This window comes from Narcine bancroftii, chromosome 9 (genome assembly GCF_036971445.1).
Source record: "Narcine bancroftii isolate sNarBan1 chromosome 9, sNarBan1.hap1, whole genome shotgun sequence".
Classification (NCBI taxonomy): Eukaryota; Metazoa; Chordata; class Chondrichthyes; order Torpediniformes; family Narcinidae; genus Narcine; species Narcine bancroftii.
In genome coordinates this window covers 48,762,544-48,789,740 of record NC_091477.1, presented here as the reverse complement: position 1 = coordinate 48,789,740, position 27,197 = coordinate 48,762,544, and the positions used below count along the sequence as shown (strand labels likewise).

The 27,197-nt window shown below is 37.5% G+C and overlaps 1 protein-coding gene across 3 annotated transcripts in view; it reads right to left on the bottom strand.

The window, feature by feature from the left end:
* clint1a (clathrin interactor 1a) overlaps window positions 1-27,197 on the bottom strand; it is a 155,850-nt gene that overhangs the window by 59,203 nt on the left and 69,450 nt on the right. For all 3 annotated transcript variants that reach the window (XM_069899035.1, XM_069899037.1, XM_069899036.1), the window contains exons 2-5: window positions 14,657-14,761; window positions 13,159-13,255; window positions 9,956-10,064; window positions 8,440-8,604 (exon numbers count right to left, since the gene is read on the bottom strand). In XM_069899035.1, the coding sequence (XP_069755136.1) occupies window positions 8,440-8,604; window positions 9,956-10,064; window positions 13,159-13,255; window positions 14,657-14,761 (476 nt within the window). The remainder of the gene's footprint in view (window positions 1-8,439; window positions 8,605-9,955; window positions 10,065-13,158; window positions 13,256-14,656; window positions 14,762-27,197) is intronic.

Here is a 27,197-nt window from a genome sequence, read left to right as displayed (position 1 = left end):
ATGAAGAGAAGACAAAAGCAGTAGAAAACGCAGAAGGCAGGGTATTGTTGAAAAGTGCCAGATCTTCATCAACTGGAGGCATCAAAGCTCTTTCAAAAGGCAGAAGTGTATCGAGCCTTCCAAATACAGACCAATTAAGAATGGGAGTGAGGCAACCACGAGCATTGATTTTGATGCAGCTGCCCCTGAGCCCACCAAGATTGTCCTAAAAGTGGTAATGGTACAAAACCAAAAGACCATTCTCGAGGCAACAAAAAGTGACACAGAATCTTTATCCAGACTAATGCAGTTGTTGGAAAACCGGAATAAACAGAAAAGCTGAAGTTGCTTAGTATCAAGTCCAAAAGACTGCAATAAATCAGAGAATGAGATGCTGTTCCTTCACTTTATATTTGTTTGAACAGGGTGAAGCATTAAAATGAAGAGCAACTAAAAGCCAGGGTCGACACTCAATGTCTGACAGCGAGAGGTGTCCTAGTGCCTGGTCTCCCTGATGTACAGGAGACGACATTGTGAGTAGTCACCAAGTAGACAAGACTGAAAGAATCCAAAGAATTCACTGGAACAAGTGTTAAGAGACCTGAATGCTAGAAAGAAATGGTGAAAAAGGAGAGTTCTCTATCTTGTGGTAGTGTGGAGTGAACCAAAATACCTTAGAATGAATAATCCTGAAATAAGAATGGAGAAGGTGTGCTTGCTCATACTAATGTATACATACTATGATGTTAGAAATAACAGGAATGATAAATTGAACAAAAAAGCTGATGGGCGAGGGACAATAGGAAGGATATTGGGGACCTTATCCTGGTTTTGTGAGAGAGAATGCAAGAGATCTATGGGAAATATAACAAGCGCAGTTAAATATGGAGTGATACTTCAGGTGATGAGCAAGGAGGAGAAACCTGAAGCACTGCTGTGGAAGGTGGATTTATGAGAACAGATGTCATGGAGGCAGAGACTAGGTAAATGAAATGAAGAAGAATGGGAGCTAGCCAACGTAATAATGGGATTGGTGTGCTCCGCAATCAACAATCTTTGGAATTCCTCTGAATAGGGAAGTAATCCCTCATTAATTACACCAGATATCTCTTCCCCTCAGGAGTTTTGTTCATATCCTTCACTATCTATCTTGGCCTCAATCTATAGTCTCTCAATAACAAGTAATCTTAAACATTACACTATATTTCCTCACTCCATAGCTGAAGCCAAAAGAAAATTTATTTTTGCCCAAATTACTGAAAAGCTACTCCACACAATGGGCCAACAAACATTGGTTCAGTAAATTGTGGCACAAAGGATTCTGGCATGTTGGTGAACTGGGTCCAAAATTGGCAAGGAGATAGGAGGAAGTGAGTAGTGATGGATGGGGGTTTCTCTGACTGCAATTTGTAACATGAGGTGAACCACTTTAGGCACATCTTCCACTGTGACAACTGACACAACATAGTTCTTCGAGGCCTCGGTCATTTCGGCATTACCCAATGCCAATTCCCCTTTTATGCTTTACCTACTTGTAAAAACTGTACCATCAGTTTTTATATTTTCTGTTAGTTTACCTTCAGAAAGTGTGTTCCCTTTCTTTATTGCTTGCTTAGTGGTTCTTGGTTGTTTTTCAAAGCTTTCTCAGTTTTCTACTTTCCCACTCTTCTTGGCAACTTTATGTGCACAAGCCTTTAGTTTGATGCCTACTTTTATATCCTTAGTTAACCAAGGCTCTTACCACTGAGAAAAATCTCTTTGAAAGTCTTCCACTGTTCCTCAACTGTCCCACTATATAGCCTGTGTTCCCAGTCTGTGCCAGCTAACTCTTCCATTGTTTAACCCTAATACACATTTTTTAGATTGCACTATTGTACCCTCTATCCTCCATTTGTATGAGAAAAATAAATTATACTGTGATTACTCTTTCAGGGATGATTCCTAACTATAAAATTATTAGTCTTATTTGTGTTATTACACAGGAATTTCCCTTGCAACCGCGCCTGCCTGTCCCGCATCGGACTTGTCAGTCACCAACAAGCCTACAGCAGACATGGACATATCCCTCCATAAATCTTCGTCCACGAAGCCAAGCCAAAGAAAAGACACAGGTACCTAAAATTGCCAATATAAATGAGTTTTTAGAGAAACTCAATTCCATTTCTCCCCAAGAAGGGCAGTTCATTAGTTTATCAAAATGTAACAGTAAAAGTAGATTACGCATAGTAAAAATTTAAGATTTGGAAATGATAATCCCCCATTCCACTAGTCTTTTGAAGATGAGCTTTATTTATGCAATTTTGAAAAAGATACAAAAATTTAGGTAAAATTTTCATTTTAATCGAATTGATATGCCCAGTCATTGTAATGGATAAGGGTGTCCACCCTGATAAGAATTATTTAATATGATTAAATAATTCTAAAAAGTTTTCTTTCAATAGATTTTATTCACTTCTTGTAATTCCAAAATATCTGAATTGGTTTTTGATTATTTTAAACGGGAAATTAGAATATCTTGAAAAAGATCCCTTTAATGGTAATAGTTCATTCTTATGCAAAGAGTGAACTATTGAAAACTAAAACGAAAAGTTATTAAAAAAAATTTATATGATTGAATTTTGCTTCTTTTGAACAAATGAAAGCCAAATTTAAAATTCCTAATAGACATTTTTTAGATATTTACATTCAGCATTTTGTTCAGTCTAAGCTTTCTGATATTCCTCGAATTTCAGAAAAAAAAAATCTTGATTTACTTTTTGATTTACAGCTCTCCCAGCGTGGATTAATATCATTTATATCTGGGGTCACCAACCTTTTTGAAACTGCGAGCTACTTCAAGGGTACTGAGTATATGAAGGGCTACCAGTTTAGTACACACTTCTGAAGTAACAAAGTTGCACAGTTTACCTTTAATTATATATTATTATTAATGATATTCATCTATGTGAAGACACTGATCACATTAATGATTCCTCACAATAATTATTAACAATGATTTAACAAGGTAGGAAACAGATACATTTCAACATCCAACACTTTATTTCTATTAATCTCTGCAACTGTTTCATTTTCAAATGATCACTTTTGCAACATTGCATAGGAAATCATAATGTCCCATTTTTACTAACCACTAACTCTTTTTAACAAATCATGAACTATGTACCATGTTTGCACAAGTTATCAATTATGTAAGATTTAACAAAAATCAACTCTTTCAGATTTTTTAAATAAATCTTATTACATTTTGTACTAATCACCAAATGTGCAGCATTTTTAACAAAATCATCCTATCTGCCACACTTTACGAACACATTTGTCACAATTTTTCAATATTTGAATTTGTTGGAGTCAGTAAAAATAAACATTAAAAGATGGGTAATTTAATATAAAAACTTATCAACTCCAACAGAATTTAACTTTGCTGTGGCACTGCCATGCTGCCACTGACAACATCTGGTATCTGTTTTTTTGACTGGAAGCCTGGTATTGCATGCTGCTCACCAGTGTACTGTAACTTAACACTGCAACTCTGAGTGAGTCTTGCAGATGTGCATCAGTGAGGCGTGTTCTGTGTTTGTTCTTGATGAAGTTCATTTCAGAAAAGGCTGATTACACAGAGATAGGTTGAACCAAACAGGCTGGCAACCTTCATAGCTGCTGTGCATATACCAAGTTTCCGGACATAGCCGAAACTCTTCTAACCATCGTACTTGCCCCCAGTTGGACATCGGAGAGAGTGGATATGACATCTGCTCCATTATTCTAGTCTTTAAACACAGTGTTTGTAATTATCATCATTGCTTCTTTAAAAACCTCCCCATCTGAAAATGCCTTCTACTTCTTTATCAAAAAATGTGTAGCTCTGAATGAGGCTTTGGCTGTTTTTCGGAAGTTTTTCACCGGCCTCGTGAAAAAAGACTGCAGTTTGCCCAAAGCTGCCTTTAAGTCGAGGGCTTTTTCTGCCTATAGTGGGCTTCCCGGTGGGTAGCTTTTGACAGGTACTGAAGTGTCTCTCCACATTGTGCCGCTTTGCCATCGCCACACAAATAAGACGCACATAGTTTTCTTTCACAGTAGTAAAAAAAAATCACTCTTCCTCCCATTCACTGTGAAAATGATGTTTTCTTTCTTTTTTCTGCCATGTTTTTGGGAGTAGAAACCACATTTAGCTCGTCATCTTTGCAGCACCTGCTAGCTTATTCAGCAAACGCTGAGGGTTGTCATGCTCGCAATACTGGCCTTTGAACCAAACTAGATTAGAGTTCATGTACATTAAATATATATATATATCTTTTTTTTTAAATGCTTTTTTATACAAGTACACAATCCTTTATCCAGAACCCTTGAGGGACAGTGTGTTCCGGATTTCGGATTTTTCCGAATTTTGGAAAGCCAAATTTAAACCCACCCGAATTGTGCAGCAGTTGTGCACCCACATCCCCTTCCAGTCGCGCTGCCATCTCCCCCCACAACCCCCTCGCCGGCCCGACTCATGCTGCCAGTTTCTCCAACTCGCCAGCCCGACTCGCACTGCTGGTCTCCTGCCCACCTGACGCGCACTGCCGATCTCCCCCCTCCCCTCGCCGGACAGACTCGCGGTGCCAGTCTCCTCCCTTCCCCCACCAGCCCGACTCGCGCTGCCGGCTTCTTCTCCCCCCACCCCCTCCCCGGCCTGACTCGCGCTGCTGGTCTCTTCCCCCCCCCCCCCCCCCCCCCCACCCGGCCTAACTTGCACTGCTGGTCTCCCGCCCACCCAACTTGTGCTGCCGGTACCTGTATTTTTTCAAATCTATATCAATGCAAGTGTGATTCAAAAAGAATAGCAACGCAATTAAATAAAATTTTAGACAGAGCTCAATGGTGATTAGTGCTATTTTTAAGAAGAGGCCAGTGGGCGATTCATATAGTTCCTGCGGGTGACCTGGTGCTCGCGAGCACCGTGTTGGTGACCCCTGATTTATAATAACTTTAGATTTAAGAACAGCGTCAATGACTGGGATTAAGAATGATTGGGAATGAGATTTGAATATACATTACAACTCCAATTAACCGCAATTGGATTTTTCAAAATCCTCATTTATCCGAAACTTTTTTGGAGCTGAAATGACCGTGGACGTCAGGCTCCTGGTGGCGGCAGCAGCTGACCTCGGGCCCACGGCACTAACAGCAGCAGGGACCTCAAGCTCCCGGGCAGAAGCAGGACCCTCGGGCTCCTGGCATGAGCAGGGCTTTGGTGGGGAAGTGTCGGTGATCAGCGTGGCCAGCATCTTTTGGGTGAGATTTAAACTTTATTTTAATGCTTTAAAAGCCTTACCTTGTTGTTTGTTGTTGTATAAACACTGTTACAAGTGATTTGCTGTTGCTACTGGGCTGTTTTTTTAAAAAAGACCAGTTCTCCAAAAAAAAAAGTTTATCCTAAATGGGCCTGGTCCCAAACATTTCAGATAATCGGAGTTGTATTATATCATTTTTAGACTAAGATTGTATTTTCACTCTTAACTTGGTTAACGACTCCTCATTTTGTACATGACATTGTTTGTTACAATTTAAGGTGGTACATAGGATACACATGTCCAAAGTCAAATTATCTTGATTTTATGAGGTGCAAAATCTTTGAAGCTTCATTGATTCATATGTTCCGGGAGTCTCCTAATTTAGAAAAATTTTGGAGAGATATTTTTCAAATTTTGTCAATGATTCTAAAGTTCAAATTAGAACCATGCCCTTTTATTGGTTTGTTTGGTTTTTTTCCTCAAGAAAAGGTTACATTCTTGACTTCAACCCAAGAGAGAATTTTAGCTTTTACATAATTGATAGCTAGATGAGCAATTTTAATGAAATGGAAAGATAACTCCCCACCTACTCCTATTCAGTGGTTACATGTTGTTATGTCCTGTTTAAGCTTGTAGAAAATTAGATACAAGATTGAAGATAAAAAGTTTCAATTTGACAAGATGTGGGACCCATTTATGGATTACTGTCTTAATTGGAAGTTTAACCGGAGACTCTCTGGAGACTGAAGATTGCTATTCGATCCATATTCTTACAATTTTACAAGTTGACCTTGATTAGAGGTAGGAGTTAATTAGTCAGAAGATTTTTGTTTTCTTTTCTTTTTCTTTTTATAAATTAGTTAAATTAAGTTGTCATGGATCATATCATTAAGATAGAATTTACCTTTTCTTTATATAAAGGTACGGTTTAATTTTGTCTTATCTATCCAGAATCGTACTGAAAAGGGATATCCAATAACTTATTTATAGAATTTGATGTTTTAAAGAAACTGTCAAATACCATATTTATAGAATTTGATGTCTCAACTAAACTGTTATGGATAGATTTTTGAGCCAAATTGTATGTTTAATATGTGATATGTCTATATGGCCTGTTATATTTAGATGACTTTGTATGCAGGATTTATATATTAAACTCAATGCAAATTTAAAAAGAAAGAAAATGTACATTTATAGACTAAATGAGTTGGTTTTTAAAATCAACAAATTGCAACTAGAAGGAGACAACATGAAAGAAAAGTATTCCCTGGTCTTTCAAAATGAAAGATTAAAAAAGCAAATTCATTGCTTGAAAAATTAATTTCATTCAATTTCAGAGTGATTCAGCATTAACACCACTAAAGAATAGGAAACACAAAAATATGCTGAAAAGTGATGAGCAACTAAGTGGTAGATTTTTGTTGTGTACTGACACAAACATTAATAACTAACTGGGCCAAACTGCCTCTTTTTTGCTGTACTTAAACTGTTTGTAATGAGAATCAAACAAAGACACTCACACAAGTTAGTAACAGACCCTGCTTTTTTCATCTCAACCCTGCATCCATTGAAGACACCTTTGCAAAACATTGCCTCAAGAAGGCAGCCATCATAAAGGACTCCCATTACTCTGGACACTTCTCGTTGCTACCTTCAGGCAGAAGGGACAGAAAGTTGAACTTCTAGTTCAACAACAGTTTTTAATCCAACAGTTTCTTCAACCACCCCACACTACCCTGACCTAGTCCAGGTCCAGGATCACAAAAAGATCTGCTGAAATGTTACTTTTTTTCTTGCACTGACTGCAACTGTGAATATTTATTTATCTAGCCTTTTATATTTATTTATTTTTTCTATCTTGGCATATTGTAGATATTATAGTTGGAGCATCTTACATAATTGTTTGGTGGCAGCAAGTGAGAATACCTCATTGAGCACATGGAGAAAGATAGTAATCTAATTGTGTGGAAGGGTTCAGATGTCAGAAATAGAACTTAAACCACACAAATACAAAAGGCACATCAAATCAGAAGAAAAAAAAATATCAAGGAGAGTGATACAGTCATATGGGTTGACATACAGAGTGAAGATTGGATTAATTAAAAGGCAATTTGTCCAGATAATTGGACTCAGTGTGGAAGTTTCCAAAATGAACAAGAACAATTGACAAGGTGGAAGTACACAAAAGCTAAGGGAAAAGTGTCGAGAGACAGGAAGTGACAGCTTCAATGAAGAGCTGAGTAACTAAGGTGTTGGCAAAAAGGAGTAAAACAGAGTGAAATAACAGAAGAGGTGGTAGAAAGTGGCCAGAGTAGCAGATGGCACATCCTGAAATAGGAAGCCACAGAAATAAGACAGAGAGAAACAGGGCAGAGGAGTAAGTGACAAGAAAATTAAATAGAGCAGGATTCAGTGAGATTCCACATGGAACCTGGAAATCTTTCTAGATTGGAGGGGGAGGGTGAAGAACATGAGCAACAACACTCTTGAAAAGTCTGGTTGGTGAATATTACTCTTTTTGTGCTTGTCATGACATGGTGGCAGGTTAAATTAAGAGCTAAAATACATCTTTGTCAACTTCTAACTTTTAGTAAAACTATGCAGTGTAAGGAAGCTCAAATGTGCGTTTGGGGCAGAGTGGATGTGTTATTTTAAGTCAAGAGTCCAAGGAGGCAGCCTCAACCAGGGGAAGAAAAGGTCATACAATCCTGTCCTCTTACCACATCCAACTAAGGGTACCTTCAAGAAATGCTAAATGACCATTCTGCCCTCATGTTATGGGACTCCCATCACAAGTTTTTGGACTTTTCACCGACAATATTTCAAGAACAAGCACTTGGAATCTGAAAGGTCAGAGAATTGGCATGGATGTATTGAGTCAACTTTCCTTGTGCAGATAGTCCAACAAATATGGCTTTGTACAAAGCATCCAGGGTTTTAAAAATTATGATCTCTCTTTGATATTAACCATTAAATTATTAGTGTAAAAATATGTGGCAGATTGTTTGAAGTCCACATCATTCCTATTGCACAGCTAGGTTTGTAATCTTTATTTCCAAAATAAAATAGCTCAGCATTTTTGTTCCTCTTCTAAAATGGAATTGAAATGGATTCTCTTCGAAATAGAATCGTGAAAGACAGATGCTTACCATTATTTATGAATGTTATAAAACATCTCAGTACTCACTGTATCTATAGCCTCCCAAACTATCTGAAGAAACACCAATGTATTTGTCTTTGTTTTTCTTGGCTTTTTTCCGCTCTTCTCGTAAACGGTCATCATCCTGTACAAATTCGACCATTTCTTTCACTTTCTGTCGTACATTTATGCCTTGGTCTTTTCCATTTTCATCTGAAAATATCAGGTGAACAGAGAGTAGATAAAAGGCAGCTACAAATCCATTATGCCACAACATTTATTGAATTTAAAGCATTTTAGTAAACTGTGTACAAAATAGAAAACTTGTGTTACTGTGTACTTATGATAAATACATTAATTATCAAAAAGATGTTCTGGTCATAGTGATAGGCACAGATTGAGAGATCAATACTAGAAAATAATAGCATGAAGCTGGCTGAGAGGCAAGTTTCATGTTGCTAACACTATAAACAACCAAGTCAAATTTTTGTTCTTCTATTGTTAGTGTTTTTCCCTCATTTTTAAATTGTGAGCAGATTACAAGTTCAAGTAAACCATCTCCTGCACTTTTGTTGCCTTTTTGTTAACATCCAAACTTTGTATTGATCACAGATTATTTGGGGCAGAGCAACAGCCAATCCCATTTTCCCCAAAGACTTCAAATGAACATTTAAATCAGTTATTAGACACTGATACAAAATAATGAACACTGACAAAACCTTCACTTCCTTAATTCAGGCCAAAAGCATAATGCTTTTACTGCCTTCTTCACAATATTTGTTTTACACCTACCAGGCCTTAAAGCAAGTTTTGTATAAAAATTGCAGTGCAAATTCCAATTTCTGATTTTAAAGTGCCATGGTGAATTCACCAATTAATTTTTTTGCAGCATCTGCCTTTCTAATATTGGATGGATGCTGGAGATTGTGTTGCTAATTACAGTAAGCAATAAATGACATTTTTTTTTGATAAGGCATTGTTCCCAAATATAGCTATTAGGCTTGCAATTGCTGAGCTTTGATGATCCAGCAGGATTTTCCAGTATTAAAAAAAGGCACCTAGATTATTATTATTGTACATTTAGATATGACAAAGTATATCAGTTTTATTTCAGTCTCTAAGTTTTAACTTTAACGTCAAAACCATAAAAACATGGCCTTATTGCCACTGCATTGTAAATATTATTTGCAGATATTCTTGCTTCTTCAAACAGATTAGTCTGTGTTGGTGTCTAACCTTTCCTTCCTATGTAATTAAGGCAATTTCTTTATGAGTATCACAAGGGAGTCATAGCTGTTGTTTTTTTTTAAAGAAAAACCTGAGCACTCATGTTGTGCTAGTTGTGTTGTTATTACCATGTCCTTTCTGCGAGTTCTTGTCTTCACTAATTAATACTCTAGGGCCCCCAAATCTCAGATTCTGTACACTTCAGATAGTGCCACCAGTCACATTCTAATTAGTGAAGGAAGCTGATCTACTGGCTCAAGTGACTGACAACTCAGCTTGCTGTTATAATTTGTTCAAAGCTTTTTATTTTGCTCCCTAGCGCAGGAGGCTTGCTTACCTACGAAATGGTAGTTTTCCATCGAACGTAAATCGTAAATGTGTTCTCGGGCACTGGTAACTACTCGTTCTGACCCATTCCTTATGAGATAAGCCAGCAGTAGCAAGGACTGTAAGGTAGTTCCAGGGGTGGGGGGAAAGAAAACAAAGCATTTTGTTTGTAAGAACAAAGTCACATACTCCCATATTGCAATGATTGTTTCCTGCTTTAATAAAATACCATGAATGCCAGCAGTCAGTCGGAGGATTCCCATCTCAAATCAAAATTGACAGCCTGCAATATTAGTTTACAAGATGAACAGAACATAAATAAACTTGCCTTCCATACAAGTAAAATTAAAGAGATAATGATGCGTTCACAATATAATTAGAAAATGAAACTCCGATCTGGTTTCCAATGAATTGATGGACAGAGAAAACACTTGTTTTAGTTGTTATTATCACCAGCTTCAAAATGTACTCTTCCACTTGAATGTCTGAATTATTTTCGATCCTTTAACCGTAAAGAGTTAACTTCAGAACAGTAATATTTAATGACTGCATTTAGAACTTATAGTGTGTATATATGACGGGATATTATAAAAAAAAAACTTCTGGATCTTATAAATCAACCATTTTGAGAAAAAAATCCCTTAACACTTTCCCTTTTAATAAATGCTATTGACCTCCTCTAAACAAAGGCAAGCAAAACTCTCCATCAAACAACTTGTCAAGCCTGCCACATAATATAAACCAACAAAATATTTTCTGAATTATGAAGCACGAGATCAGCAGTCAACTGGTCATTAGGGAGTTTCTCGACAGGTATAGATAGACCTCTTTCCCAATCTAAAATTTCATTACAGTTGACACTGAAAGGAAAAGACAAGTAGGTATTAGGGGAAAAATCTACACAATGATATGATAATATACAACAATATTTTGCACCTCTGCAACAACCTAGAACTAATGCAGCTTGTCAAATGCTGCACAATAACAAACACAGGAGGAGGTTAAGGGAATGTACACACTACTCCCTCAGACACCAGTCTGTCAAAATAGTAATTGCAAGGCTGCTCATAATTAAGTATACACAATGAATGAAATCTTTTCTAAATGTGGCTTTGAACGTTGACAGTGCTTGCAGCCTTGGTTGAAATATCAAAATAATCAATGATTTGACAGTCTACAAATTGGAAACTAATCTCAAACCTTGGTCTAAAATGTGTATTTGAAAGTGATTTTAGTTATTATATCAAAAAAAATTGTCTTTGCATTTGCTACGCCTCATTCAGATTAATTCAAAAATCTAAACAGTTCTTATCTGCAATAGTATGCATACCAGTGTCAGAAAAAGAGCAAAATTTCACACATTAGAACCTAAGATTTAGAAGTACAATTTTCTTCAACAGACCAAATAAGGGTGTGCAGCATTTGAACCTCATTAATTACCATCTGTGGCTGTTTATCATCTAATCTCTTCTGTGAAACACATTGGGGATTACTGCAGCTGTCTGTTACACTTACAAGAATATTAATTCCATATTTTTATGTTATTAAACAAAGGGCACCCAGGGCATATTCTGTGAAAGATATAAAGATTTCACAATAAAAAACATTCCAAGTCTACATACAAGTGAACTTTGATGAAATAATTTAAATATTTTGATGCAAGTTGCAAAGAAGTTCCTTTCCTTGCTGTTTAAAGCCGATCAAAATTCAGCCAGCACAGAGTTTAAAAATAATGCCAAGATATATAGATGAAAAGTTTGTACATTAAGTCATAAAGAAAACATGACTAGTTTTAAATAGTTTTCTTTAAAATTATTTTCGTCTTCAAGCTTCACACACTTTAGCAAATTGGAAATGAAAAGCAACAATAATATACTGTTCTTGTATACAAAATAATCCGACCAATATTTTAAATCACTGCTGTGATATTAATGACAGGAGTTTGCGACAGCAAGTTAAAAAAAAAATACACAATGACGGGCTCAGGCACGAAACGTTGGTTATGCTAAACAAAGAACTCTGCTGAATTTCTCCAGCAATTTTGTGTAAACTACAATCATAGTGTCTTTAGACTTTCTTGTTTAACAACCATTGGTTTGGCCATATTTTGAAGATAAACATAAAATGGATAAAAAGCAAGTAGGCAAATACCTTAATTCTTAATAATCTCGATTGTATTCAAAAGAAAAATGAATAATATTCAATCCAGATCTATAGACAAATAAGTGGAAAGGTTATGAAATTTTGAATTTACTATAAATCTAGAGAGAATTCCCTTAATGCTTATATGCGACATCATTTTAAAATAAAAAGTACAGAGAGCTCCTCAAATCAGAGAGAGAGAGCAATACAAGGGAATGCTCATATTGGGACAATATTCTCTCAATTGAAAACCACTGAATTTGAGGGCAGCTTTACACATTTAATTTTCTCTTTGGTCTCCTGTGAACCCATTTTTGGCTGAGAATATTCTCCGACATTCGTTGATATACTGTTTCCAATACAGACATTTCAAATTAAATGTTATGAACATCTGAATGATGGACGTGCGGCTTCAGCGGTTCGCCGGCTTGGGGATGGAGAAATCCATTTGCCATTTTAAGTCGGATCATGATTATTTACCCTTGTCATCATGCCTCCAAAGCACAAATCCGATGCAAGAAAAGCTCTGTACAAACCTCCCTTGATGAGTACTTCAAGAAATTTGACTAAATGACACTAAATAAGAACCAAATGTACCTGTTCCAACTTACCTACAAATTCGACTTAAAGAAAGACTTGGGAATGGATCAGGGACTGCCTGTAGCTACAAAATGCTATTGATTAATTCCATCTCATTTAGAAACTTCTGCACAAGAGGAGTCACTTTTTAAATTGGCGTCATTTTATTTACTTAATTTGAAGTGGCATCCAAAAGTTTAATAATTACAAATTGTCCAATATATATATTTTTTAAAATTCAGACATTTAAAAGCTGTTAAAAATACAATGATACAGAGCTTATTAAATGTGATAGATATCCAGATTTTTGAACTTGAACCATTTTATAGCATTATGAAATAAACACACTATTAAATTATTTTGCGTTGACTTTGAAAGGTTCATTAAACATTCAACTGCTTGGTTTTCTGTGATAGACAAAAAAATGTTTTGTTTCAAAAACCGACATGGAAAATGCCCTGAAATGGAAATGTCATGCTTTGGTCACCTCACCTTATAGACCCGCCTCCAGTTCTTTTTATTGTCTTTTAGCATACGATTCCAAAGCATGTTCATAACTTCAGGAAATTGTTCGTACATAAATGTGCACCTACAATAAAATACAGCAGCATTAGCAGATCCAAGTATTTTGTTACAAAAGGAAACAATGCAAAAGAATGTACAGTGTGAGAACGGGACCATAGGCTTTTATTTTGAGCTATTTTTACTCATGAAAAGGCAATTGCTGTGGGTGGATGCTCCTGCACAAGCAGTAAGGGTTGACTGTAGGTGGCAGAGTGAGTCTGGCACACACACATTTCCTCTAACAAACAGCATTATGAACCAATCATTATCACAAATTATTGCCACCATATTAACAAGAAAGAAATGTCCCCTTAGACAACAGCTATCATCTAAGAGCTTTCAATGTTTTGATCTGATGGATAACATAAAATATTTAAAGTTTTGATATATGTAACTGATACCCTGGGGATGAAATAGATCCTTCATTGATTTTGGATCAGTTTATACATCGTACACATGCTAGTACGAAGGAGGAAGTATATACAGATACAGAAAACAGGAATAAAAACAAGTCATTCCACACTTCATGAAAACACCAAATAACAAAAAAAAACTTTCCACACCGACTCTAGATGCAGAGATGGAATATAAAATTATTCCACATGTAATCCATTAATTAGTTGTTATATTGAAGGGGCTGGCAGCAATCATTCATATTTTAACTGAGTGAGTGACATGCAATTTTTTTCTTAACGTGTCCCTTTTAATACTGGGGAGCACAAAATTAGATATTGCTCTAATCTAAACGCAGTGATTTAAAGAGGGCCCTTCAGCGTTATGGTGGGATATACTGCAGCCAATTTGAGATAATGAGTGATGCACAATTTTGCTGGCATTATGCCTTTAAAACAGTAAGTTAATTAACCTGGGTGACAACATAGTTTGCCAAGTTTATGGTACAGATCACATTCATTTGCATCGCTGTCTATTAAAATGCTTACTACATAGATTCTGCAATTCAATGACAAACTGTGGACTGCAATTCAATAGAGAGTGAGATTTTATGCAATATTCCTTAGCGCCCAGCAACAAGTTTTACTCATTTTATAAGTAAACCTTATTTGCATTGATAACAACTGGGATTGAGGCGAGAGTGTTAATGTGATATAACTTTTCACTTGTTCCATGCTACTCTAGCGTATGAAAACAAAATGCAACATGAATAGCAAAGAGTGATATAGGAGTGAAACCATAATCACATGATGCATGGTGTCCTTCTTCTCATAGGCTTATTCCAGCTCTTACCCACTCTAACGAGTTTTGTTCTTGAAGAAAAGTGAACAGTGCTAATTCAGTTTCATATTTTGAATGCATCTTCGGGGCCAAACGGTGAAATCACGTTTTCACTTTTGTTTTTAAGAAACAGCATACTCAGTCTATACACATTGCATGACCACCCCTAGAGCTCAGTAAGATTAGTACTTACTTGGCGATCTCTGCCATTAGCTGCCCTGAAGGTCCCCACGGATCATCATTGGTTGCTTCTCGAACCTTAGACTCCGTCTCTGAATAATTCATAACCACATTTGTGCTGGAAACGAAACAAGTCCATACACACATTACATTAGCATCAAAACGCACAACCACATGAAAACTTAACAATGACTCACTGACAGCTTTAATGAGATACCCCAAATGGGTGGGGAAAACATCTTTTGGTGGCAGGCTGCCCTTAGGACACATCAGTATACATTTAACTTGTTTCAAATCAAATGTTACTGTCCCATTATTCCAGTAATCAAACAGGATGCAGCCTTTATTGGGTCTGAAATGGGGCCACAATTTTACAGAGTGAATTCTGATAAGATAAAATGGATCCCAAAAATTGTGGTCTGCTTGTAATTGTAGTTCACCACTCTTTCCTGGAATGATAGTGCAATTACTTTGGTACACACAGGGAACTTTTTTCAGGTGTTTCCACTTCCCCAACAGAAATCTATTGTAAACAAAGCATAAGAAGCAGCATATCACTCTGTCCACAAATACAGTAGAATATGCCAGAATACGGAATTACTTTAGATCCAGCACTTACTAAATTAGGGCCATCCTGTGCAAAACTATGAAGATTCCCAATCTTTGTTTAAACATTTCAATTAGATCACCCACTGGCACAATCTGCTCTGGTAAAACCTTGCACTAATAAGAATGGCTGAGCTGCAGTTATTTTTTAAAAACTTTGAATTTGCTATGGCATGTGAAATGTGGCCATTCAAATATTAAATTATAGCAATCCATTTTGTCATTTACAAACACAATTCCCTTTTAGTTCCCTGGAAATCTGTGCTTGGTTACCTCTATTGCAAGCTTGACAGCTATTATTTAATATATTTTTTAAAGTCATGTGACATATCATTTATAGCGATGATTTCACACCATAACACCATATTTTATTTAAGTAAAAACCCAGAAATGCTGGAGGAACTCAGCAGGTCTTGGCAGCATCCATAGGAGCTAAAAATATATAACCAATGTTTCAAGCCTGAGACCTTCTTCAAGGTACGAGACCTTGAACTCCAACATTTCTACTATGGTCACAGCATCTGCAGACTTTCATGTTTCACTTTAGAAAGCCCTGTCCATTAACGATTGTTTTTTTTTTGCAGTGATTTGTGCTGAGATGGAGGCAAATTTTAAAAAAAGTGAAGTGTCACAAAACACTCCATCTTCTCACAAATCTTGATAGTTTTTCCTCTTCACACATAATGGATTACCTTCAATCATATATTGTTCACATTTAAACAATATCAAAATTCTAAATATTGCTGCCTTCAAATGTATTTGAAATGCCATAAGATAGAAAATGCTTCATCTCCATTATTCAAGTTTTATTCAATAAACGTTGGTAAAAGTTGGTTCCTTTCTCTGCTTTGCTTCTTAATTTGCACCAGGGGGCACTGCACAAAGCAAATTAACAGACTCCAAGAGCTACCCCACCCCCGTCTTTCCAGCCTCCCATATTAAATAAGGGATGAATCAGTGAGGAGGGAAACATTCAGCTCAAACCCCACCAATAAAATTGATTAAAATCTGAAAATTGAATGGGGAACACAGATAGAAACACCTGTAGTTTCTAACAGTTTTGTTCCCATCCACAGAATTTTTGCTTGATTTAGTTACAGATGCAGTTACCAAAAGTACATTGGTTGATCAACTATAAACTGTCCAGAGGAGTTGGTCATAGAGCACAAAAACAAGCACCACTCTGTCCATGCTGATCTTTTTGTTCAGCAACACTAATTCATTTGATTACATTAGGATGACATCTTTCTTTGACACAATCCCCTTCTCATCTTAAACCAGTGCCCTTTTATTTTTGATAGCTTTACCATGGAGAAAACAGATTTTGATGATGTACTCCATCTCTGATAATCTTATACACTTCTATCAGATCTCGCCCTCAATCTCCTTCACGCCAAGGAAAGCAAGCCCAACCTATCCAATCTTATTCCATAACTAAATCCCTCCTCCTCAGGCATTCTCTCCAGTGCAATTTAATTGTTCCACGAGTACAGCAACCAGAGTTGAAAGCTATTTCAAAGTGCAGATGCAAGAAGGGCTCTTGAAGAAGGCTTGGGCACTGAAAGCTTCCTGCTTATATCAGAGGTTTTAAGGTACAGGAGCATTAAAATAAGGACTGGGCAAGATAAGAAATAGTTTTTTTTCCCCACAGGCTGTGAGTTTGTTTAATGGTATCAGGCAACCTTAGATCAAATTCAAGTTTATTATCATCTGACCTTACATTTACAACCAGATGAAAGACCATTTCTCCAGACCACTATTTATCATTATATACTTATGTGATTATTATGCACTGTGTATGTGCGTGCATGTTGGCCCGGAGAAACGCTGGTTCAAATAGTTGTTGTATATGTACGGTCAGATGATAAAATGGAACTTAGGTTTTCCAATGGAGGTTGTGCAGCTGCGGAGAGACCGCAGGAGGTGAATCCACAGGCATTCGGTGTCTCTGAAGGGACTCATTTGCTTCTCTTTCTCTCATTGGGGGCAATAGGGTGATACTAGTGGCATCTCTTTGCATATCTTTACAGCAGCTAAAATTTGACAATTTTGCGTTTTATTACATGACAATAAAGGGATCAAATATGCATTGAAATTCTTGCTTGTTGTAGACAAACAGGTACCTTGTGAAAAACTACAATAGTATACATTAAACAAGACAATATCAAAGATAGATAATGAATGCTGATTTACCATAATATAAGGAAAAAAGGTGGCATTGCAAAACTGAACAGGTCTTTCGTGATGTTGGATTTTATGATTAGCGTAAGGGAATAAACTGTTCTTGAATCTTGAGGTGCTGGACATCAGCCTCTGAACCTTCTTCTCAAAGGTAACAATGAAAAGCGGCTGTGTCCAGAGTGATGGTGCTCCTTTATGATCTTGGCTGCCTTCACTGAATGGGAGGTCAGAGCCTGTGATGGATCTGGCTTGCGTTTCTGAGCTCTGGAATTACCAGACAGAGATGCAACCAGTCAGTATACTCTCCATGAAGTTTGACAAGTATTTGACAACATATCAAATCTCTTCAAACTTCTCAGAATGGAAAGGCGCTGGTGTGCTTTCTTCACGTTTGGCTCTAGCAGAGGTAGAACTTCGTGAAGGTACAAACCCTCTTTATTCAAGTCCCATCAATGCAGACGAAAGAGATTCAACAGGAACCTGAGGGGTAACTTAAAAACAAAACAGGGTGGAGAGTTTATGGAACAAGCTGTCAGAGTAGGTGGTTGAGGCAGGTACTGTGGGGGATTAAAAATGGACAGATACATGGATAGGATAGGCTGAGGGATATGGACCAAACACAGACAGGTGGGACTAGTTAGCATTGGCATGTGTCCATACGGCCTGATTTTATGTAAAGGAAAGTTGAAACCTAGTATTTTGCCTCATAACTAAAAAATATCCAGCGTTTCATCCGATCGCAACAATATATTACTTTCAAAATGCAAAATCAGGTGTTTTTGGCTCAGAATAATTTCTGAAAACCTAATTTAATTATGCCTTCTTATTTCAGAGGTCAGCTGATCTTTTGCATATTTGCATCATCACACTAAAATAAATGGGTGTTTATCCTCCTGCCTTTGGCCCTTCCAGTTGTTGGCATAACTAACAATTATATTAATCCATGAAGTTATACAATCTAATGCAAGCATCTTCATCTACCAAAATAACTGTGTAGTAAAGCACAAATTCTTGCTCCTGTTAAGCAGGCTAATACCATATTTTAGCATTCTGATTTAGGCTCTATTCCCAGGAAACTGTGCTAATTATTAGAGCTTCAACCTTTCAAAACTATAGGCTTTTTTAAAACACCAGGTTGTACTCTCATCTTCCTTTGATCTATTAAATTCTTCTTACACAGGACAGGAGATTAAATACAGTCGCACTGAATGACAGTTAATGGGGCACAACAGATAAATTATATACCCATTAAAATCTGTTCATAACTTGGCTCCATAATCAAAACAATCTCAAAAGGGTAAAAGTTGCCATTCTCAAGGGGAAAAATAATTTTTTTAAATTTAGCGATGCAGCACAGGAAGAGTGCCTTCTGGTCCATGCTGCCAAAATACACTCATGAGACGAATTAACCTTCTAACTCTATGTCTTTAGAATGCAAGAGAAAACTCAGGCTGAGACTGGGAGAAAATACAAGCTTCTTACAGACAGCGCCAAATTCAAACCCAGTTGCTTGCATTGTAATAGTGCCGTGCTAACTGCTAAACTAACGGTTGCAAGATACAAAGTGAACTATTGCTTTTAAAATAATCCATTGTGTTCTGAACAGAGCAAACCAAAATAAAAGCTATATTTGAAGCTTGGCAATGAACTTTTCAGAAAGGCAGGGGAGTAGGCTCCCATTCCTCACCCTATCCAGGATCCTTGATCTTTGATGCAAAAATAATTTCACAATAGGGGGGAAAAAAATCTCAATGAATATTTGTTGCAGATGGGTTTTTTTTTGTTTTTCAAGGGTCATTTCATATGCCAAATTGGGTTTTAAATGGTCGACTTGTAGGCCAGATAAGCGTGGATAGGATTTTGAACTGAATTAAGGTCTCAAAAGGATATCCGGCATAAAGTCGACCCCCATTTTTTGAGGTTTTTTGGATTTCACGACTCGACTTAAATGCCGAAATATATGGTAACTTAATTGATTTTGTAGTTTAACCAGATTCAGGAAGATTAATTGTCACCATTTTAATTTGGAATGGAAGAGGAAATGGTTGGTAGCAAGACAGAGATAATGCCCATCTTTGGTAACCATGGAAATGAATGGTTTGCCAAGTCAGAGATAGAAAAGTTAAATTGCAAAGTTAGTAAAATATGAAGTTAGCAGCCAGACAGGATATGAGTAGGTAGATCTCAAGCCCCAAATGGAGGTTGAATTAAACATGCAAAAGAAAGCTAAATCCCTTCTCATTTGAGGAAATGAGAAAGGATATAGAATCCATGGATTGGGATAGATGTTTTCTGCTATACAAGTGGAAGATCTTCAAAGGTTAAATTCTGAGAATACAAAGTTTATGTGCTCCTGTTAGAATATTGGGGATCGGGTTCCGAAGAGAGAGGTGTATAGCAGGTATAGGCAATTCAGAGCAAATGAAATATTCGAGGAGTATAAAAATGCAAGAAAAACATTTAAGAACTAAATTAGGAAGGCTAAGAGGCACAAGGTAATTTTGGCAGACAAGGTGAGGGAAAATCCAAAGGGTTTTTACAGGTATATTAAGAAAAAAAGGATAGTAAGCAACAAAATTTGACCCCTTGAAGATCAGAGTGGGCCATAAGAGATAGGGGAGATCTTAAATGGTTTTGCATAGTATTTACTCAGGAAACCAACACAGAGTCTAAGGAAGTGAGGAAAAAAAAGTAGTGAGGTCATGGAACCTATACAGATTAAAGTGGAGGAAGTGTTCATGGTCTTCAAGCAAATAAGGGTGAATAAATCCCCAGGGCCCCGACAAGATATTCCCTCAGGCCTTGAGGGGGGAATATTCTGGCAGAAATATTTAAAATGCCCTTAGCCATGGATGTGGTGCCAGAGGATTGGAGGGTAGCTCATGTCGTTCTGTTGTTTAAAAGGCTCCAAAAGTAACCCCAGAAATTATAGACTGCTGAGCTGGACATCAGTTGTAGGCAAACTATTGGAAAGCATGCTTAGGATTTGGGTATACAAGTATTTGGATAGCCAGGAGCCAATTAGGGATAATCAACATGGCATTGTGCATGGTAGGTTGTGTTTAACTAATGTTACAGAGCTTTTTGAGGTTACCTGAAAGTTGATGAAGGAAAGGCTGTGGATGTTGATTACATGTACTTTAGTAAGGCCTATGTCAAGGTCTCACATGGAAGGTTAGTCAAAGGTTTAGACGCTAGGTATTCATGGGGAGGTCATCAACTGGATTTCACATTTGCAACACAGGAGAAGCCAGAGTGGATAATGCTTCTCAGACTGGAGGCCTGTGAATAATGGTGTGCCTCAGGGACTGGTCCAGGGACTATTGTTGTTTATTATCCAGATCATTGATATAGATGGCAATATGCTAAATTGGATCAACAAATTTGCAGATGACAAAGATTGGAGGAGCTGTGGACAGTGAAAAGGGTTTTCAAAACTTGGAGTGGGATCTGAACCAACTGTAAAAATGGGCTGAAAAATGGCAGATGGAATTTAATGCAGGCATTTTGGAAGGACAAACTAAGAAAGGGCATACACAGAAAATGGTAAGGCATTGAGGATAGTGGTAGAACAGAGAGATCTGGGAGGTAAATAAGGTTGTAAAGAGAGCTTTTGACATACTGGCCTTCATAAATCAAAATAATGAGTATAGGAATTGGGATGTTATGGTAAAATTGTACAAGGCTTTTTGAGGCAAAATTTAGAGTATTGTGTACAGTTTTGGTCACTAACTCAATAAGATAGAAAGAGTGAAGAAAAGATTTATTAGAATGTTGCCTGGTCTTAAGGAACCGAGTTACAGGGAAAGGTTAAACAGGTTAGTACTTTATTCTCTGGAACGTAGAATGCAGGGAGATTTGACAGAGGTATTTAAAATTATGAGGGTTATGGAATGGGTGCAGGACACTACAGCTAGCGAAATGGTGATTTGGCACAGACTACAAGGGTCAAACAGCCTGCTTTCTCTGCTGTAGTGTTCTATAGTTCTTGGCAGACTAAATGTAGGTAGACTTTTTTTCTCACTGAGGGCAGATGAGATACAAACCATAGGTTTTAGGGTGAAAGGGGAAAGGGGAAAGGTTTAGAGGGAACATTAAGGGAAACTTCTTCACACAGAGAGTGGTGGCAGAATGGAACAAGTTGCCAGCTGAAGTGATGAAAGTCAGCTCAAATTTTTAAAGAAGAATTTGGACAGGTTTCTAGATTGTAGGGGTATGATGGGATATGGTCTGGGTGCAGGTGCAGGACTCGGCGGGAAATAATAGTTTGGCATGGACTAGAGGGGCCTATTTCTGTTCTATTGTTCAAAACAGTTGATAATATTGATGTTTAATTGAACCAAATGGATTGAAAAGTGCACATTCAATTCCTGACTTCTGCTGAAAGGGACCACCACTAACGTGGTTGTGCAGAGCCCTGATATGAGCATGGGTAAATTTGCTGGTGACCCTTAACACAATCATGTTAGAAAATAGCTGCATTCAGCTATGCCAAAGGCCGGAGCAGACTCATATTCCACATTTTCAAACTGAAGAGAAGGTCTATTACACTTCTAAAATTCGGCCAAGAACAGAAAACTAGTTCCAATGTTTGTTGAACTTCATCTCTGATCCAACATTTACGAGGGGATTTGACAATTGGACTATGGGATCACAATTGTAGCTATTACAGATATCTAAAAATATTTCAAAAAGCAAAAAAAATGAGATGCTAGGACCATCAGAAGCCAGCACAAAGTACCCAACAGGCATCTAATTGTAAGGCCTGAGTGATGAGGAAACCCCAGGCAGTGTACTGTTGAACCTTTCCAAAATTGCATGATAATCTTGAAGGGATCAAAACTTTATCTCTATCAAAACCCAAACTTTTATAGAATTTTTAATTGTTTTAAACATTTTTTCCTCAGGATTTCAGAATTGCTGTCAATTCTTTATCGCCCTTGGGAAGAGGTATTAAACTTCCTTCTTGAAAATATTTCCACATTTTTGTTGGAGGAGTAGATCCTAAGTCTTGACCCAATGGTAACAAAAAAACCAGTGATATACTGATAAGTCATAATGGTATGTGACTATAGGTGAGGTATTGCCATGAACCTGATGCATTAAGTTACAAGTCTGCGTGGTGCTGCTTGTTGATGTAACCTCAGCAAATAGCTGGAGTTCATTTTATCAATGTTGCATGCTGCAACCACTGTGTGCTAATGGTGGAAGGAATTACAATTTGGATGCTACAAAGCATGTCACCTGCTGCAGGATTCCCAACCTCTGACCTGCAGTTGTCGCCATAATATTTATGTGGTAAATCAATGGAGATTTTATGGGGAGGGACTGTGAGGGTATTCAATCTGATGGCCACTGAACATCAGGGGTGGATGATTGTACACTTTTACTGCAATGTTCACTGCCTGGCATTTCTGTGGCATGTGTTATTTGGCATTTATGAGCCATGTCTATATGTTCCACATGGACTAATAAGATGAACTCCAGAGGCGAGATGAGAATACTGCTCTTGACATCAAGACAATATTGAAGCTTAGTCAAGCTAAAGTCAATGGGAGTTGAGAGGTACTGTATATCGTTCACAGGGAAGATGCTTTTGATTATTCAAGGTCACTCATCCTAGATCCAGAACTCCACTCAGTGTTGCTCAAAGCCCAACCATCTTCAGCTGCTTAATCAGTAGTCTCCCTTCTGGGATTTCATAATTGCACAATGTTTTAATTTCATCCACACACCTCAGCAAATGAAGCATTCAACATATGGACAAAAAGAATCTACATGAAATCTATCTGATGTGATTCAAAGAGACAGAGAAATCCCAGCAGGACAGGGTTCTCACTGTTGAACTTTGGATGATGTCCAGCTAAACTTACAAGTGACATATACACCCATGTCAGAATGACTTGTGGAGAAGCAGCTGCCTTCATAACTCCTACATTTTTTAATCATAACTCCAAGATGTCTGCTTCTTCCACAATATACATTCTTTGGTGACCTAGATATTTGCTTTGAGCCCTTCAATGTATCCTCACCCTGATGAGGATAATGGTAATCACATTGGGACAGAATGCAATGAAGAGCATGGGCAAAGTCTAAGTGACGATTACCAATGAAATTAAGAACCTCAGAAGGAGAGAATAGCAAATACATGAGTGGCAATTAATTACTTGTCATGAATAAACATAATCTCCAAAACAGATGGATTAGTGGATCTTACTCTGCAAACCTTACAATCCTTGAACAACTAGTTTTCTCACCGGTCTACCCTGGTACTCCTTTCACCCTGATCTACTGTATTTTTGGCTTCTGGAAGGCAGCGTATACCGACGGGTATCCTGTGCAAAGTTTTAATTATTAATCAGGAACAGTAACTCTATGTTACACTTGACTATTACCCACAACATTCCTTCCACCCAACATTGGCAATCTCGGCACTAATTGCTATAAAAAAAAACAAATATGCTTTCCAAGCCTGTCAAATGAAAATTCTTCAAGAAATGTTCAGCTTTTTAAACTCTGCTAATTATACATGAGCAAAGCACAGCCATGATCTGTTTCCGCATGCCATGTGCCAAATGTTAAAAGTAAGAGATAACTGATACCATAGTTGCAAAACAACCGGTGAAGGTAACAAAAAGCAGTCTGTGTTTTGCTCTCTGGCTTCAAGATTGTTTTTTCTTTAAATTTGAAGATTGACATGACTTAAATTTACCAAAAATTAAACCTTCAACGATTTAGAATTATACCAAAAAGTTAAGTTTAAAAAGTAGTTGGGGTTATACTGCAATTGATTTGGGGCCAAATGACTGCCATAAGATTTTTTTTTTTTTTTAAATGATTTGGTTGGTTCTAACTCCAGATATTCTGCATTCATGCAAAGCAAAAGCCACATCCTGAAATTACACAAAAGCTGCAGGGGAATTGGTCCATTAATCATTCAGCTGGAATGGTCTGCAAAGGTATCATCATCTCATTTGTGCTGCTGTTAACAGAAACAGTTTCATAATAAAAAAGCAAAATGGAGTAAAGAGATTCACTTGAAGCAATCTTCCATAATAAAGCTGATTTTGTTTAAAGAGCCAAAGGCTTCTCTGCTTAATTCTGCCTCAGACTTGTATTTAGTAAACAAGCTGAATGTTCCACAATTCTTAACAAAAATATATGAGCAAAAGTTTTGACAAATAGCCCAAATAGGCTTAAACTGGTTTTGAAGGCGAGATGTTGCAAGGCAGAAGATTTGGACAGAATTCTGGAAAGCAGTTCTCAGCCACCTAGAGTAACACAATGCTACAGCTAGCAGATCTGCTACCTGTCATGCCAGATACCTGGGTTTGGATACTGTGTGAAGTCTGCAACTTCTCCAATACTGTCAGGATTTTCTCCAGGATGATATACCTGTCCAAATTTCCCTTAAATTTAAAATTGAGCCTGCATCTACCATTTCAGCTGGAAGCTCATTCCACTCTCCCACCACTCTCTGAATAAGAAAGTTCCCCCTCATGTTTTCCTTTCACCATTAACCCATGTTCATTTATTTGAATCTCACCCACCCTCAATGGAAAAAGCCTTATCTACATTTACTCTGTCTATCCCCCTCAATTTTAAACACCTCTATGAAATGGTGCCTTTTTCTTCTACATTCCAGGGAACAAAGTCCTAACCTGTTAAATCTTTCCATGTAACCGAAGTCCAAGCAACATCCTAGTAAATCTTCTCTGACCCTTCTATATTATTGATATCCTTCCTGTAGTTAGGTGACCAAAGCTGCACACAATACTCCAAAATGGCCTCATCAGTGTCTTATACAACTTTAATATAACATCCCAACTCCTGTACTCAACACTTTGATTTATGATGGCCAATATTCCAAAAGCTTTCTTTACAACCCTATCCACATGTGATGCCACTTTCAGGAAATTATGTATCTGTATTCCCAGATCCCTCTGCTCTACCTCATTTCTCAGTGTCCTACCATTTACCTTGCACGTCCTTTCTTGCTTTGTCCTTCCAAAATACAACACTTCACACTTGACTGCATTAAATTCAATCTGCCATTTTTCAGCCCACTTTACCAGCTGATCCAGATCCCTCTGCAAGCTTTGAAAACCTCCTTCGCTGTCCACAACACCTCCAATCTTTGAGTCATCTGCAAATTTACTAATCCAATTTACCACATTAACATCCAGATCATTGATATAGTCTGAGAAGTAATCATCCACTACTACTCTCTGGCTTCTCTTGTCCAGTCATTGTCGAATCCAGTTCACTACTTCATCATAAATACCTAACGCTTGAATCTTCCTGACTAACCTCTCATGCACAACCTTGTCAAAGGTAGAAAACACCCACTGCCTTTCCTTCGCAAACTTTTCTGGTACCCTCTTTGAAAAAAATCAGATTGGTTAAACATGATCTACCACACAAAGCCATGTTGACTATCTCTAATCAGTCCTTGGCTATCCAAATAATTTTACATCCAATCTCTTAGAACACCTTCCAATAATTTTCCTACTACTGACTGGCCTATAATTTCCAGGATTACTTTTGAAGCCTTTTTTGAACAATGGAACAACATGAGCTACTCTCCAGTCCTCTGGCTCCACCCCCGTGGCCAAGAACAGTTTAAACATTTCTATCAGAGACCCTGCAATTTCTGGATGCCTCCCTCAGGGTCTGAGGGAATATGTTGTCAGGGCCTGGGGATTTATCCACCTTTATTTGCTTTAAGACATAAGCACTGCTTCCTCTTTAATTGTTAGAGGTTCCATGACCTCTGCTTGTTTTCCTTTCTTCCCATTACTCTGCCCTTTCCGAGTGAATATTGTTGGGAAAAAAAATTAAGATCTCCCCCATTTCTTTTGTCTTCATACAAAGCTGACCACACTGATCTTTAAGGGGATCAATTTTGTCCCTTACTATCCTTTTGCTCTTAATACACCTGTAGAAACCCTTAGAATTTTCCTTCACATTGTCTACCAAAGCAACCTCATTACCTCTTTTAGCCTTCCTGATTTCTTTCTTGACATTTTTCTTGCATTTTTTTTATACTCCTCAAATACCTCATCCTGACTATACCTGTTATAAACCCCTCTCATCTTCTGAACAAGATCTTCAATATCCCTTGAAAACCAAGGTTCCCTGTATATTCTAATCTTGCCTTTGATCCCGACAGGAACATATAACCTCTGTACTCTCAAAATTTCATCTTTGAAGATCCTCCACTTATCCCACACATCCTTGCCTGCAAACAACTCATCTCAATCCACATATTTTAGATCTTTTCTCATTTCTTCAAATTTAGCCTTTCTCCAATTTAGAATTTCAACCTGAGAAGCATTTACATTATCCTTTTACTCCCAGAGCTCCATTTGGTAGTCAACTCAAGATGTTCAACCAGCTAACTACCAAGACAATTTTACAATGAAATTCTTAAATACATTCACCAGTTAGATGTTGACAAGATCCATGAAACACAATTTGATTGGAAGAATCAAAGCCAAGGTGGTATAGAGCAACAAAGGGATTTCAGACTGGAAATACAACAAAGACTCTGTCTTTACTCAGAGAGTGGTAGACGTGTGGAATGAGCTTCCGGGAGAAATAGTGGCGGCGGAGTCAATTGTATTATTTAAGAAAAGGTTGGACAGGTATATGGATGAGAAGAAGATGGAGGGTTATGGGCATTGTGCAGGGAGGTGGGACTAGAGAGGGGTGTTTGGTTCGGTGCGGATTAGAAGGGCCTAATGGCCTGTTTCCGTGCTGTAAAT